The sequence below is a fragment of the Vicugna pacos genome, chromosome 9, assembly GCF_048564905.1.
Source record: "Vicugna pacos chromosome 9, VicPac4, whole genome shotgun sequence".
NCBI lineage: Eukaryota > Metazoa > Chordata > Mammalia > Artiodactyla > Camelidae > Vicugna > Vicugna pacos.
In genome coordinates, this window is record NC_132995.1 from 943,360 (window position 1) to 960,806 (window position 17,447).

Genomic DNA, 17,447 nt, shown 5'->3' on the forward strand with positions numbered 1-17,447 from the left:
GTGCAAGGCCTCACCGCTGGAGCTGTGTCTGCGCCGTGCACCAGGGCAACTTCATTCTGGACACTGAAGCCTCCACCACAGTGGCAACTTACAGCTCAGGCATAAATTGGACACGATCATTTTATTCTTTTTTCCCGTTAATTTTCGGAGTTGCACTGTGTTTTGAGACTGACGTCTGCTTAGCCCGTGATCCTTTGTACTAATTACTGTCTGCCAAAAACATTTCCCTACACCCCTAGGCCTTGGGCGAACCTCCTAGTAGTCACTCTAAATATTAATGGACATTAGTGACTCCCCCTGGAGTTCGCACCTGACTCAGATCAACCAACTCCAGGGTAGAAGAACCCTCACCCCCCAGACACGCACAAGACCCCCTGCCCAGCATCTCTGACCATGACCACCCCTTCCCCTTGGTTATACACAAACAGCGCGCATCCTTACGTGCACTTGACTGCGTCATAACCTTTCACTGTCCCAGAACGTCACTGCCGGGCCTACCTCCTTCCCTGAGACATAAACTGTTACTACATATCTCATACTTTCAACACACTTTACAACTCCACCAAGACATTGTTAGAGACCCCCTAAAATTTCAGACCTGTTTTCTTGGCTGATGCCAGAGAAATAGAAAACCTAATTATGGGCCAACCAGCAAGAGCTCCTTTTATCTCTACCTGTGTTCCTTCTTCTCCTTTTTGTAGTGGAGGTACTGGGAATTCAACCTGGGACGTCGTGCATGCAGAGCGCATGCTTTACCACTGAGCTATACCCTCCCACTCCCTTTTTGTGGTCTGTCTTTTCTACTCAGAATAAAATATTTTCTATGCCCCTTAGGGCAATGTATACTCCACTCCCCGAAAGTCACCACAATTATCACCGCAAAGTCTCCTTAAAATAATGCCACAGTCACAGGGCCAGTTGTTCCACGTGTGCTTGCTTAGCTTCTGCAGTTGTCAGCTTGGTAGGGATGAGTCCCAGGGCCGACCTCGGAGCGAACCTTGTTGACCTCTCTACTGCAAGCCAGCTTGCCTGAGCACCTTTCAAGTGCAGATCGGAGCTCTGCCTCCTTTCACAACCAGGGGAATGTTTCCCCTGCCCTCAGTCAACCCAGGGCCAGGTACCAGACGACTCAGGAGAAGTCCCATTTGCCCCAAAGCCTGAGGAAACTGTCCTAACCAGCCAGTCCTAACCTGCTTACCCAGCCCTGCCTCGCTTTCCCGCGACACCCCGATAAAGGCTGTGTTCTAGGATTTCCTGTTCCTTCCCCTGCTTCTCACTCCTGACCACCCTGGTCACCAAATACAGAAAGATCGTCGAGGTATATCATTTCAGGGGCTAAAATGATAGGTTAACGTTCAGTTTGTGGCCTGACCACAAGATAGTACAGGAAAGCAAAGGGCCAAACGAACAGAAACGATGGGGGAATACTCAAAATAGTACAGGACACAGTACTGTAATCACACAGGAGTGAAGGGCGATGTGAACTGTTCACACCTTCTGATAACTGCACAGACTGATGCAAAGGAGGATACGCTATGTGGATGTTATGGATTTGTGAGGTAGCTTTTGAATTAGTTTTGAAAGACTATGTGCTTAGTTGCAGGGGGTAAAGATTTCTTTTGCAAGCCAGTTGACAATGAGAGATGCAATCTCTTCTGAGTTATCAGTACATGGTTCAAAAAAGTTGCCTTAAAAATAAAAGAATGGATGTAGGAGGTGCCCAGCTGGTGGAGCAGAGAGACTCACAGCTCATTCTCTCCCACAAATACACAGTTACATCTACAGACCCATGAATCTCACAGAACACCTGCTGAACTCTGGCAGCTCTCTCACTTCAAAATACAGGAGGATTCTCACAAAATCCAATTAACAGCGAGTTCATTCTGTATAGCAAAGGGAGCCATACTCAGTATCTCGTAGTAACTCATGGTGGAAAAGAATATGAAAATGAATATACGTATGTTCATGTATGACTGAAGCATCATCCTGTACACCAAAAACTGACACACTGTAAACTGAGTATACTTCAAAAATATATATATCCAAAAAAAAAAGAAAAGAAAAGTCAACATTAAAAAGAAAGTCAGTATCACTTTTTTTTTTTTAACTAGAGGACTATTTAATGGAGATCATTTTTAATACACTGGACCTATGATATGCAAACCAATAACTCCTGTACTAATTTTAACCATTAAAAATTACTATAAAAGTGATGAAGTTTTCTCACAGACTGGTTTTTATAAAATAAGCAAAAGAAAATCACTGAATATATTTATGTTGACTTGAAAAAAACAAGAAAATAGCTAAACAAAAAGATTTCATAATTTTGGAATTCAGGGATATATAAAGACTCATAATTTTGGTATTAAACACATGCTATTGGCATTTCAAGACAGATGTTTACACATGTATGTACACTATATATAGACTTCACTTAGTGGGGAGGGTACAGCTCAGTGGTACAGCACACGCTTAGCATGCATGAGGTCCTGGGTTCAAACCCCAGTGCAGCCTCTAACAATAAATAAACCTAATTACCTCCCTCCTTGAAAATAAAATAATACAATCATAAATGAATAAAAAAACAAAAAATGTTTGAAAAAATACACAGACTTCACTAAAGTTGCTGTCAGTTCAGATTACAAAAGACTGAATATGAATTTTGTACTAACAGAAGGGTATAGTCAATCTTCTAGACAGAAACAGACCTTTATAAAATCAGCTACTGGTGTTTGGAATTAAAATATTGTGAAAATTTTATTTAGGTGAAAGGAGCTGAGAGAAACAAATTTTAAATTATTTAGATACTTGGGGGGAGGCTAACATGCCAGCGGTGCAGTGCATGCTCAGAATGCACCAGGCCCTGGGTTCAGTCTCCAGTACCTGCACTAAAATAAGTAAGTAAATAAATTTAGAAAGCTAATTGGCCCCCCAAATCTTTCTTTTTTAAAGCATTTTTTATTGAGTAATAGTCATTTTACAATCCCCCCAAATCTTCTTAAAAAACAAAAAATTATTTACATATTTCATGTTGGCCATTAAAACCTGATGATGTGTTTCTTTTCAGGGCTAAGCAATTTCCCAATGATTACGACCCATACATTGCATCTGCCCAGGGAAACTGAAGGGTCACACGGAGCAACCACTCCAAATCCATGTGATCATCGGCACTTCCAGTGACCATAACATACCCCCATAGTATCCAGATCTTCAGTCCTTATTGCCCAGTTACACATGACTTTTTTAGACTGAGTATTCAGTCATTAATTTTAAAAAAATTTCAAAGGTAACAGTAAGCTCTTATTGTATAATTAGTAAAAGCAAGTACAGATGTTTTAAATATGTTACAAATAATTTGCAATAAGGGGTGCTAGTATTTTCACCCACCTGATCACATCCCTTCCCTGCCCTTTCTTAAATAAAAGTTCAGACTTCCCAGCCTGTCCTTAGCAATTACCTCAAACCCCCCTTCACTTCCTGCTGCTCTCCCACTTCTCATACTCCTAACACACGGGATCCATCCCACTCCAGGGAGGCTGCACACACCTTGCTCCCATGGGTCTTTCCAGGCCATTTTCCTCCAGTTGAGAACATGAACTCAATGCTTTAAAAATATATTTAAAGGAAACAAAAGTAAAAAACCAAAAACATTTCTGGAGTCTCTACAAGATCCACAATGACAGACTTTCCTGGGGCCTTAAATTCAGGAATTTTCCAACAACCCAAATGTCCACCGACAGATGACTGGATGAAGATGATGTGATGTGTATGTATTTCTACAATGGAATGCTGCTCAGCCATAAAAAAGAACACAATCGTGCCAGCTGCAGCCACATGGATGGACCTGGAGCTCATCATTCTAAGTGAAGTCAGCCGGAAAGAGAAAGAAAAACACCATATGGTATCACTTGTATTTGGAATCTATAAAAGACACAAGTGAACTTACCTCCAAAACAGAGACAGACTCAGAGACATAGAGAACAAACTTATGGTGAGCAGGGGGTAAACGGGGTGGGAATGGATAAATTGGGAATTTGAAAATTGCACCTCTTGGGGAGTGAGGGGAATGTTCACTGTCTGGATTGTGCTGGAGGTTTCACGGGTGTACACATCTAGCAAAATTCATCAAATTGTACATCTGAAGTATGTGTGGTTTACAGTACAGAGACTCTGCTTCATTATACACACAACCATTTTTAGTTCCCTGTTAAGACGGATACAGGCAGAGACATCACCGCCCTTACTGGCAACAGTGTCACCTGTTCTTGAACTTATTTAAGAGGCCCCCAAACGTCCACAGATGTTGAAATGGATATGTGAACACCGCCACACAGACCCACCCAACTACAACCGGACGAGGAGACAGCGTTTTCCTCGCCCTGCAGGCAGAGCAGAACCGAGACACGCGGGTGTCACTGATGATGAGCACGAAGGGGCTGAACACTGGAAAACACATGGCCACGAGGACAGAGACGTTCACCATCCACTGGCCGCGATTTGCCACCAGAGTCATCCAGATTGTCAAAACTATGTAGAGCAAACAATCCAAAGAAAGAGCTCACCAGGAGCAGGAGGATGAGAGTGGCTCTGGCCTCGTGCGAAGGTCTCGGGGAGAGTCTGTGGCTGCAGAGGTGCTCGACTCGCTGTTTGTGCCTGTACAGGATGAGAATGATGTTGCCACTGGCCCAGATACTGAAACCTAAACTCATAGTATCAGGGGAGAAACACAGGACAGACAGTAATAAGCCTACAAAACCCTCTTCTAGATGCCAAGAACAGTATCCATAATTTCTTTTCATACTAAGGTTCTTCCATTGCAACGGACCCTTTATTATTAAGGGAAGACATGAATTTATCACGATACGCACGATCCAGCAGAGGGAACAGCAGAAGGCGATGAGCTTTAGGGATCTGAGCTTGAGCTCCATCCACCTCCGGATTCTGGGCTTGAGCTTAATGGCCTGGAAGCCGCTGAAGAGGCAGACGGTGCTGAAGGAAACGCCCGCGGCCACTCCGTGGAGGCAGAAGGCCAGCTTACACCCAGGGTCGTCCGGGAAATACGTCCATCCGAGCGCTGCCAGAGTCTGAGGTGCGCCCTTGGAGAAGAGAGCCACGGAGCTGGCTGAGACCAGCTGCGTGAGGACCGGGTCAGTCGGTCTCAGACTGTGTCTGGTGAGCAAGGTGAAGTTATAAAGACAAAGGAAGGAGATATTTCCGACAAGGCCGATTCCCGTCTGACTGAGGAACATGACGCCCATTTCCGAGCTGGCGGAAAAGATCACATCAGCACCGAGAGGGCACCGGGTTCACTGACGTGAGAGGATTGAACAGAAGAACAAATGAAAGGTGACGTCAACACCACATCCCTCAATTTTCAGTACGCGGCCTGCACTGTATACAGTGTCACGTGCCGTCTGCAGCAGAGTCTCTGCTCAGGCGGGCAGAGGCAACGCCACAGACTCGGGCTGGAAAAAGCCTCCGTCCTCACCTCCCAGGGGGGCTGGAGGTGGCCAGACGCACAGCAGGGTCCTCTGTGGCTGGAGAGACGAGTGAGGGGGTTGCGTGGGTACTGACGTGCATCTTCCCAACCACGTACTCTCACATGAAAAAGACAAGATGCAGAGCCTGTGGGGAGTAGGTTTCTTTTTTAATTTTATTTTTGAATGTAGAGGAGAGGGGAGGGTGTAGCTCAGTGGTAGAGCGCATGGTTTGTATGAATGAGGTCCTGGGTTCAATCCCCAGTACCTTCATTAAATAAACCAGTAAATAAACATAATTATCTCCCTCCAAGAAAGAAAAGAATAAAAATTATAAGAAGGGAGAGGAATATAAATTAGGGGGCAGAGACTGAAAATATTGATCAAAATTAGATGTCAAAATCCAAAAAAATAAATTACCCTGGTTGCCTCTCACGATGTTCTATACATACTTGTAAAAAAATCTGAAGTTACACAGAGGCATGTAGGAAAATTAAAGTACCTAAAAGAAATATTAAACACTTGTTCTGACTCATATTTTGCTAATTATACAGGCATTAATTAGAAACATTAAAAAAATCTATTAATATAATTGGTAAATAAGACTTTCATTATAAAGCAAGAGAATATAGAAATAATTTATACAAAAACTCAAAAGCCTCTAAGTCTTGGGGAAAATAAGGCACACAGCATGTAACTGTAAAACACGTACGTATTCCTTAGATCTTTTCTCTTTTTGGTGGTGGTGGTGGGAGGTAATGGGTTTATCTTCTTGTTTATTCGTAGAGGCGGCACTGGGGATTGACCCCAGAGCCTCACGCATGTCAAGCACGTGCTCTACCACTGAGCTATAATCTCCCTCGCATTTCTTTTCCCTGAAAGAGTCTAGACATTGTAAACAAGTCCACAGAAACGACCACCTGAAGTACCAAGACTGATATCCAAAAGCCATTTCTCACTAACAGAAAGCAAAGTATCTTGAAAGTACATAATGCTTCTGAGTGTGGGGCAGAAAACGTCCAAAATGTCCCTAAAACCTCTTGTCGAACAGACAAGTTAGCCACATTTCTGTAAATAAGCTTCTTTCCACTCCAGACATGGCAGAAAGACTGAGCCTTCCTTTTCTCTAAATAAATGTTAACGTTCTTCTAATAAGGACAAAACGCTACAGAGATATTGTTACAGACTCCACCTAGGCCGGCATGCTCTCTCCCCCAAAACAAAACAACTGCCCAGAGTGGTGCCCGTCACTCAGACACCAGGCGCCAGCTGAGCAGCTGGGAGCACGTCTGATCATTGGTCACTTGCCTGGAGCTCGAGGCCTTGAGAGTGAACGCGGCGAGGCCCCCCGTGTTTGGTCAGGGACAGAGGAGGCACGATTTCAGAGAAGGCTGCAGCAGGAAGGAGAGAGAGATGTCAGGTGGTTTCAATGCAGGTGAACGAGGGTGGCAATATGCCACGGCTTCCTAAAAAAAAAAATTGTGAAAAAAAACTGTCCTGAATGTGTGTCTAGTTTTATGTTCCAATCACCCAAAACAGAATTATTTCTCTATAAGGATGACTGACTTTTCTAGTGATGTCTGTCTCCAAATCTGACACTTACCTGACCAGAACCACTGCTGACCTGGCTGGCATGTCCTGTCGGGACAGCGCGTGCCTGGGCAGCCCTCGTGCGGGTGTGCAAAGGGGGTGTCTCAGCCCCGAGATAAGGGTTCGGCCTCTGTGACCTCATCTCCTTGTCGGGAGGCGATTATCATTTCACCTGTCAGGGCACTGACAGTGTGGCCAAGGGAGGGAAGAGGGCCTGTGAGAAACACCCGTGGATTGTGCCCTTGGAGAAAGCTGCGAACGGGAGTGACGGGCTCGCCGACGGGGACGGCAGAGACGGGAGTGAAATGAACAACAGTCCCTGGGGAAGGGGAGCTGGGGACCCAGAGCGCCAGCAAGCGGGGGAGGTCAAGCACACGGCTGTTTGATTCTTAATCACCTTGTTGGTTTTGTCTTCAAAACATGAGCCTTGTTTTTATTCCTGAGCCTCTGAGGTACCACTGACACTGAAGAGAGGACAGTCAATGAATAAACTCAGAGCCAGGCATGTGACAGTGACACTGGGTGCTTCAAGAAATGTTTCATAGCTTATGTGGACCACGCACTTTTCTGGGCCCAGGAGATAGATCACTACGCAAACCATTAAAGTAATCTTGCCACGGTGGACTGTTTATTCTGGCTGAGGGACACCAGACAGTAAGTGAAGCACCCAAGTTATTATACAGTACATTATTAGAAGCTGACAGGCTTAATGAAAAAGAGTAAAGAGGATACAGATGGAGAAAAACATGAGCGTAGGCTGAAGAGGATGCTCACAGTATGACTCAAACTGATAGTAATTTAGAAAATGCTTTTTAGCACACGTACAACAGATAAACAAGGACCTACTGTGGAGCACAGGGGACTACATTCAATTTCTCGTAATAACATAACGGCAGAGAATCTGAAAAGAAAAAATATATATGTAGGTATCTCTATAACTGAATCGCTTCTCTGTACACCTGAAACTAACGTTGTACACCAACTACACGTCAATAAAAATAAAATTTAAAAAGGAAAAAGAAAACACTTTAATGAGATGAGGAAAAACTGGTTTGTTTGCAATCCAACATATACGGATATTTTTTCTTGGTGTTGCCTACTGAATAGTCCTTGTGGCCTAACGTTGAAGGACAATAAATACAGTGACTGTTTCATCACTGAACGTAGGTGAAATATTTTAATGACAGATCCTATTTCTGGTCTTTGAGGTAGGATTTTGTTTTGTCCCCTTCCACTTCTACTTTGTTTCAGAAAATGTTAAGAAGGGTTGAAATTGAATCAAATTATGTGATCCACTTGATTAACTTATTTTTATTGAAGTATAGTCTGTTGCGATGTGTCAGTTTCTGGTGTACAGCATCATGTTTCGGTCATACATACATATATTCATTTTCACATTCTTTTTGATTAAAGGTTACTACAAGCTATTGAATACAGTGCCCAGTGCTATAAAAGAAATTTGTTTTTTATATGTGATTCATTTGACATGATTATGTGATAGATCTCATTTTCGACTAAGCAGTGAAACACATGAAACCATTTTGGGATTTTAAAAATTCTGATATAATTTCCAGCTTACAGAAAAGCTGCAAGGATTTCAAAAAGATACACTTATAAACATTTTTTTCCAACTTTAAGAACTTTATATTTTGATCTATTTACTTGAATCTTTTTTCTTTTTATGTTTTTACACTGAACAATTGGTGTATAGTTTGGAAATATTTTTCTTCTTTGCCAGTGAATCCTTCAGTGCTTAATTCCTGGAAGAATGGGAATTTTCCTTTATAGACACAGAATACTAGATTGAAATCAGGAATTTTAATATTGGCACAATACTACTATTTAAATAACAATACATAATACATTACCATCATTTGTTTCAATATTGCCCTTTGTAGGGGGAGTAATTAGGTTTATTTATTCATTTAATGGCAGTACTGGGGACTGAATCCAGGACCTCGTGCATTCTAAGCATGTGCTCTACCCCTGAGCTATAGCCTCCCCTCATCCAATATTCCCCTTCTTAAGTATTTTTCCTCATCCAGGTCCAAATCCAGATTCATATATTGCATTTAGTTTTCACGTCTCTTTATGCCCCTTTGACAAATGTCCCTCAGCCTTTATTTGAGTTCTTTGGACTTGTCCTATTTTTAAGATGACAGGTCCACTAGTTTCCCCCCTATTTCCCCCCTATTTCTCTAATGTTTGCAAATTATTAGAATAAGTTTTTTAATTTTTGTAGAGAAATGTGTCTTTCTCCCAGTATTGTATAGGAGACACATGATGTTTGTGTTTTTTTGATAATGATCATATTATTTTTTGTCACTGAAATTTTGTCAGGCTTCCCAACGTTAAACGTACTACTTTTCCCATTATGTTTAGTAAATAATTAGAAAATATTCTGAAACTACATAAATACATTGATCCATAACAATCTGTCATCGCCAGCTTTAAAACCACTGATGACTTTCTAACTCTCTCAGTCTAGACATACTAGTTGATGTTCTACTGTGGGGTAGACCCCGTTTCTTCTATTGGTCCTTCGTTCATTTATTCTCTCATGTATTCACATCCACAAGGATTCATGGATTCTTAAATATTTCACTGGGCTGTAAGAGGCGATTGTCAGCTGTAGACTGTGATGCTCGAGTGTTCCCGCCTGTGCCAGGGAGGGCTTCTGAGAGCTGCTTTGTCCTCCGGTCGTGTCACCACTGTTCTTGGGGTGCTTCTTTCTGGTGCAACGAGAAAGCACAGACTCATCTTGCAGCTTCCTTGCATTGCTCGGCAATCAGCCTTTCCTCCATTGAGTTTTTTTAGTTCCTTTTTGTGGAGAATGGTACTGAGAAACTAAGTTCCAGGCATGAGATGGATTCAATGCTACTGGTGAGCCACTGCCTCTAGAGTCTCTCAGAATATAATGAAATTAGGTCCACAAATGTTATTCATCCAGGTATGCAAACAAAACTACTGGTCAGAAGTTCAAGAAATCTATATGTATTTAGATACGATAATACTTACATTAAAAGAAATGCACAAACTTTACCTGTACAATTTGAAGACTCTGGTAAATGCATTTATCCATCCAGTCCGTGTCCCACAAAAGGCATCGATCAGCTCCATGATGCCAGAAAATTCCCACTTGTTTGACTTTCCCTTTAGAGAGGCAACGTTTTATGTTATTCTAAAAACGCACTTAGGTTTTACTTGTTCTATAAGAGGAATTCATTTACTATTTTGTGTCTGACTTTTCTAACTCCTATGAGATTCATCCAAGATGATCTATCAGTAATTCACTCCCTTTTAATGATGAGTAGGATTCAATGTTTTAAAAATATGTCAAAAGTGTTTACCTGTCATCTTGTTGATGGACATGTGAGTTATTTCCAGTTTGAGGCCATTAAGATTATGTATGTTGATCCATAGCTTGAAGTCCTGTGTGTGCACAGATTTGTATTTCTCTTGGGCAAATACATTCAGGTGGAATTGCTAGTTCATGTATTTAATTTTATTTGATTAATTCTTTGAAACTTTAAAATTATTTAATTTTATACTTCTATGTTATTAAAAAGTGACAATCTTTTCCCAAAGTGTCTTGGCCATTTCCATTCCCACAATCGACGTCTGTAAGATGTAGTTACATTCCTGCCAGTATTTGGTGTCATCGGAGTTTATCACTTCATGCTTTTCTACTGTGTTTGTAATGGTCTATCTCTGAGGTTATAATCTGCATTTCCCTGACTGATAAAGTTAAAACTTTATAAAGTGCTTTATGACCTTCAGACACCTTCCATTGTAAAACGTGCATTCAAGCATTCTGAGCATTTATTTAATGGGCTGTTGACGTTCTTATCACTGAGTTGTAGGGATTCCACAGACTCTAGGTTCAAGGCCTCTACTCTGTGGGATACAGGATCTGCTTCATCTTCACTGTCCAGTGTGAACAGGCCTTCTGATGTAAGTTACAATGATTAGATCCATGATCCATCCTGAGTTAGCTTCCTGCATAGCAGGAGGCAAAGGCTGCCGTTACTTTGTTTCATGTGCTTATCCAATGGTTACAGCACAACTTGTTGAAGATTTCTCCTTCCCCACTGAATGACCATTTTGGCAAATCAGTTGAGTCCAGGTCTACACTTATTTCTGGAATCTCTTTGTGGTACACTCATCTGCTTCTCTACCTTAAAACCAGCGTGTTATATTGTTTATCACACCTTTATTGTCAGTGTCACAGGTTTTTCTTCTTTTTAAATATTGTTTTTTCTATTTTAGGTCCTGTATTTTTCCATATTAATGTTACAGTAAGACCGTCAATTTCTACAATTAAAAGTGCTTGCTGGATAATAACCGAGATTCTGTTGCACTATTTATTATTTTATGAAAAATCAATATTGTTTTTTTTTGGAGCAGAGAGGAGGAGGTAATTAGGTTTATTTATTTATTTATTTTTAGAGGAGGCACTGGGGATTGAATCCAGGACCTTGTGCATGCTAAACGTGTGCTCTACCACTAAGCTATACCCTCCCTCCTGAAAAATCAGTATCTTAGAGTCAACTTTTGAACATGTTTATTTCCATCTATTAAGTCTTCCTCTAAATGTAGCAAGAACTCTGAAGTACTTAGAAAGTGTCTAACCTTGTGGGGGAGGGTATAGCTCAGTGGTCGAGGGCGTGCTTAGCATGTACAAGGTCTTGGGTTCCCCAGTACCTCCATCTGAAGGGAAAAAAAGTGCCTGGCATTGAGTAAAGGCTCAGTAAGCACTGGCTGTCTTTATTATGGTTGCCGCTGACTGGCAGGGCCAGAAGTCACCCCAGGACTGTGTGAACTTGAAGAAGGCAGTCTTTTTATTCCCTCAGGCTACCTCATCTCGCATTCTGGAGGTTTGGGTTTGGGCCACTTGCTGTGTGACCCTGGGCAAATCACTTAACTTCTCTGAGTCTCATTCTCTCTTCTGTGTAATGAGGAACGGTGGGTTGGACATCCCTTCGTCCTCCAGCGCCCACTGTTCCCATGGTTGTGACCAGAGGGTTTCTGAATTGTCCAAATAGGCCACTAAAAGATGAATAATGTGTGACTCATTGTGAGTCTTCATTGTCACCTGTTAAGGGTGGAGATAAGGAACAGGCATTGTCCAGGTGCCCTCAGCCCTGGCCAAAAGTGAGGGGGCTCCGTCAGTGGGTCCCTCAGGGGACGCGGCAGCAGAATTCTCATCCAATTCCATTCGCTCTGAATTGATGCTCCCCGGGCTACTTCCTGGCAATATTTGAATTTCCCTAATAAACTCCTCCAGTGAAATAGAAAAAAAAAAAAAAAAGTCTTCCTCAATCTCCCTCGGGATTTTTTCATTGCTTCAAAGTTAGACAGTTTAGATGTATTTTGTTTAATTCAATCCCGGCTAGTTTATATTTTTATGCTACTGTAAATTTAATTTCCATATATTTGCTGTTTACATATAGAAATAAAAATTTTTATAGGTTGAGAATAGATCCTATAATCTTGCTATGTTCAATCCCCAGTACCTCCATTAAATAAGTAAATAAATAAATCTAATCCCCGAACCCCCCCACCAAAAAAGGATAAAATATTGGGCTGTAGAAAAATGAGAAGAAAGTTATTAAAAAACATTAAGGTGGGGAAAGGGGGTGGGAAGGCATAAATTGGGAGCTCGAGATTTGCAGATACTAACTAGATAAACAAGTTTATACTGTATAGCATAGAGAACTGCATTCAATATCTTGCAGTAACTTATGGTGAAAAAGAATATGAAAATGAATCTATGTATGTTCCTATATGACTAAAGTATTAATGCTGTACACCAGATACTGACACAACATTGTAAATTCATTATACTTCAATAAAAATATATATACAAAAAAACCCAAGAAACGAACCAAAAAAACATTAAGTTTCCTGATTTTGTTCATTATACTCAGAATATGTGAGATAAGGTTCACTTATTTAGGAAATATAACCAAAGTATCCACTGATGAAACGGCTCAGTGTTCCCAACTTACTCTCAAAATGGCTTTTAAAGAACACTGCATACACATGGAGAGACAGAACATTTATAAAACCAAGATAGATGAATCTTCATTAATTTTATAAAGAATACCTACCAAATTCTCTAACAAATATTATGACCTCCAAGTTGATTGTTAAAATATTCCCCTGAGATTAGGACCAGAAGACGACACTCGGCCACCCTGAGTACTCACACCGCGCGGTCCTGGAGGTGCTAGCTCATGCAATAAGGCAAGACTGTGAACATAGGACACTCAGAAAGGAAGAAAGCTGCCGTTCCTCGCAACCTCAGCTGCTTCCTCAAGTGCCAACTTCACTACGAGTCCTACCACGGACACCCATTACTGTGCCAGCCACCCTAATGCCCTGTCGCTGCTCCTGCTGCTTTCTATAGGCTTCGCTGCCTTCTGATATACCATGTATCCGAGGTGCTCTGCTTATTCTGTTTCCGTCAACCACAGTGTAAGTTCTGAAAGGGAAAATTCCTTTTAAGTTTCAGTATATCTCATATACCAAAAAAAAATAGTGCATGATTCACAGAAGGTATGCGATAAATATTTGTTGAATCAGATTTCCCGTTCATTTGTATCACTTCAGATACTTTTTTTGTTCCGCTCATTCCCTGTTTCTACTTTCAACTTCAGAAGCCTTAGTGCCCTCTTGAATGGGAAAAGACTAGACTGTAATTTTGTGTTGAAACCCTCATAATGGCTGAACCCCCATTGGAACTACGTGTTTACTTTCATTCTCTTAACTTTTTAGACCTCAGTGTCCTCTGCTTACCTGCCCTTGAGATCAATTTTATTTTTTACGTTTCATAAACAAGGTGTTCCCCAGGTACTTCGGTAACTCCTGCTGGAAATTTTCAGCTGGAAATTAGTTTCCAGGGATGTACACCAGTCACCAATGTTGTTCACAAACAGCCTCCAGCCCCCTGGCCAATACCATCACTGCAATTACAGGTGAAATGATAATCCCTCCCTGGCAGAGGGATGAGATCAGAGTCCACATCCCTTCCCCCCGGTGCCGGCGCCCACCTTCCACGCCTGCACAGGCGCTGCCCCTGCCGCTCAACAGTCCTGGGAGCGGACAGCGCTGAGTGAGGAACGCTCCTCTTCAGGTAACATCCACATTCTTAGAAGGAAAATATCTCAGGAAGTCTAGCCATGCCTATTATTGCTGAAATACTTGTTTTCCAAGTTTGAAACACACATTTTTATATATGGATATGTAAGAAATTTGTTGGCTGAGGAAACCAAAGGCAAATGACCACCCTTGACCACCTACCTGAGGATGCTCTCATACTCCGGCCCTTCCAGTTACAGCCCTTGCTGAAGTCCCCTCTCCCTTGTCCCTGACTACACACAATGAACCTCGCAAGCATGCGCTCTACAGGCTTCACGCTACAGGCACATGATGCACAGTCAGACGGAGACGGTGGGCTCTTCGCCGCTGAGCAGAGACCTGGTACCAGTGTGACAGGTGCTGGTACAGGCCTTTCCTCTCTGGAGGAACAGCCTGGGCTTAACGGGGTCTATTAACGTCTCTACATTTGGGGGGTGGTAATTAGGTTCACTTATTTATTTTTAATGGAGGTGCTGGGGATTGAAGCCAGGGCCTTGTGCCTGCTAAGCACATGCTCTACCACTGGCCTGTACCCTCCCCACTCTGCATTTTTAATTAGTATAAGGTTCTTAACATTTTCCTGCCATTTAGATAAGTCAAAGTCTCATTTCCTCTCCTGTTTTTGGAAATGCCAACCATCTACACACATAAATATTGGGGAGGGAGGAAGATGGTGGACTTCAGACACAAAGGCTGATAATGAAGTTAGTGGACTTTACCAATCTTGAGGTTTAAGTATCGCTCTGCCAGTGGGTCACCCAGAAGTGCCTGGGCACTGCCATCTTTGTGTAAGTATGATACCACATCTTCAGTAAGTTCCTGGGTTGTCCAGTCTCTTCTCCCTTCCACGGTCCTCCAGCTCCCTCTCCTTCCCTTCCTTCCACCTATTTTAAGAAGAGGATTTCAAAAAGAAAAACAATCTAGCCAGAGACCCTGAATGAAGGCTATTTTCTACTCCCTCTTCTGAAGGCAAAAGTCCCTTAATTCTGACCTCCTCTGTGGATCCACAATATCACTGTGACCAATAGGAAAGAACGGGCCTTTATTTCCCGTGAATCACTGCAGTTCTTCAAGTGTGGGTCACCAGTAACCACAGCAGCACCGTCTTTTCATTTTAAAGAACGTTCTTAATCCTTAATTAATTGTAACTCCCACAGTATATCCATTGACCTACTTTTTATTACTTGCATTCAATTACTGATTTATTTTTCAAAAGATTACCAGATACACAGGTTGGTGTGTATACTTCTCAGGAGCCAATTTTCTTCCCTCAAACTTTCATTCTAGCTGCCCTCTTTATTTCAATTGTGTAACTAAGTTAATATATTGGTAACTGAAATATTAGTGCAAAAAGAGTTACAAGGTATTTCTGTAAATCCTACATGAAATAGCCCCTAAAATTGGAGGGGGTTTTTAAATGCTTTTGAGGTAAAAGTGGGTGATGAGACCACACACATATAAATACACAAATCACTGAGTACTCAAGGTTTTCAACACCTCTCAATGTCCAGGCTAGTTTAACGAAGTACCAGCTGTAAAATTACTAAGTCCTGGGGATGTACTATACAGCATGGTAAAGAATTACTAGTTATAAATCATGCTTGATTAATTATGGGTGGTGAAAGCAAATTAAAGATACGTAAAGCTTCTTTCAGAGGAATTTTATCCAAAATAAAATTGGGGCAAATTAATGTATGTAATAGTTAAAAATAGTCAAATGTCATCTCAAATTCATTTGTAATTTTCTGATGATTCGTGAGACTATGTTAAAAGTTTTTATTTTTCCTAAGGATTGCATCTTCATACGTATCAGCAGCATTTCTTTTGTCTTTTGTTTACCTGTTTGGTATCAATACTGAAGGTGATTACTGATATTTTTTTTATGTCCTACTATATTCTACTCTGTTAAGTATTTTAAGTTAAATATTTTATTTAGATTAATTTTAATGTGTGATATATTTCTTTTGCTTTCATTATCATTTCATGAAATAATCTTTTCTTTGTAGCATATGTAGTATTGATATACTCTAGCAAAGATTATATAAAAATACAGTCAATATTTTATCTGTGAGTTTTTTTTTTTAAGGTCCTATACATTATTTAAAGCTCTCTAAGGTGTGAGATAAAAAATTTACTTCTGTTTTTCAACCACTATTCTTTTAATACTGTGTAACAAAGTAAAATAATTATTTTTCCAACTAATCTTAATCAACTTTTATTTAAGGATAATGTGTGTATGTGTATGTTAACTGCAGGCTTCCTGTTTCATACCATCCCTAATTCTACACATGAACATCCGTAAAGGTAATTGCTAGCAGACTCTGTCTTTGTTAGGGGAAAATTCTTTTCATTGCAAGTTTCAATCTTACTAATTTTTAAAAACATTTTTAAACTGTAGAGAAAATTAAGAAAGACTGACATTCAAATAATATTAAATCAACACACTTATGCAAATTGAATGACTTTCAATATTAGAATTCCCCTTTTAGTTTTCAATGTACGTCTCTACTGATGTACATTTTGTCCTGAAGTTGACACATAAAACTAGTTCTTACTTTTGTTTCGATATCCCTTCATCAGTTTCTAGAATAAATACTCAATTCCTTAAAAACTTAACCACTGTGAGATTCTAAAGTGACCCCAGATGTTTGGGAAAGCTTCCTCGCTTGGTGGTCAGAGAAGACCTTCTAGAGTTACCCATTTTTTTTTTTACATTTTTATTGATTCATAATCATTTTACAGTGTTGTGTCACCCATTTTTTTTAAGATATAAATTTTCTTCTAGTGAGAAATTGCATTTTCTGAATACAGCTGGCGTAATGGGAATGGTAATTACCTGGGAGTTGATCTAATGGAAAAATATACAATATATATTTATGCTTCAGATAAAATACAGATCAAGGTAATGAGAATTCTTCCAAATGAATGAAAAGTATAGACTCTTCCTTAAATGCTTTGCATTTTTATTTGGTTTTTTTTTTAATTTTAGTGAAAGCCTCACTTCCCAGCTACATCAAAGTACTTACTAATTTCAAAATATTCTTATCACTGTTTTTCTGAACAGTATGGTCATAGGAAATTTTAACATCTTTGTAGATATTTTTGCCTTGATACATTTCAGTAGAAATATATAGTCCAAACATTTTTTAAAGTTAGTCTTATTACTTTGTATGAATAGGCCACACCTCTTATTACATAATGAGCCTTATATATTTTATCATAATTTTGCCTTTGAAT

The 17,447-nt window shown here is 40.6% G+C and overlaps 1 protein-coding gene and 1 non-coding gene across 2 annotated transcripts in view; one reads left to right on the top strand and one right to left on the bottom strand.

The window, feature by feature from the left end:
* Positions 1 to 16,787, bottom strand: part of LOC107034743 (uncharacterized) — a 28,396-nt gene extending 11,609 nt beyond the window's left edge. Inside the window, exons 1-5 of the mRNA XM_072968858.1 lie at positions 16,766 to 16,787; positions 14,930 to 15,094; positions 6,786 to 6,868; positions 4,869 to 5,132; positions 4,563 to 4,653 (exon numbers count right to left, since the gene is read on the bottom strand). Coding sequence (XP_072824959.1) covers positions 4,563 to 4,653; positions 4,869 to 5,132; positions 6,786 to 6,868; positions 14,930 to 15,094; positions 16,766 to 16,787 — 625 coding nt within the window. The remainder of the gene's footprint in view (positions 1 to 4,562; positions 4,654 to 4,868; positions 5,133 to 6,785; positions 6,869 to 14,929; positions 15,095 to 16,765) is intronic.
* On the top strand, positions 5,679 to 5,750 carry TRNAT-UGU (transfer RNA threonine (anticodon UGU)). The gene has a single exon. It is a non-coding gene; the product is annotated as a tRNA-Thr (tRNA).
* Positions 16,788 to 17,447: the final 660 nt, after the last annotated feature.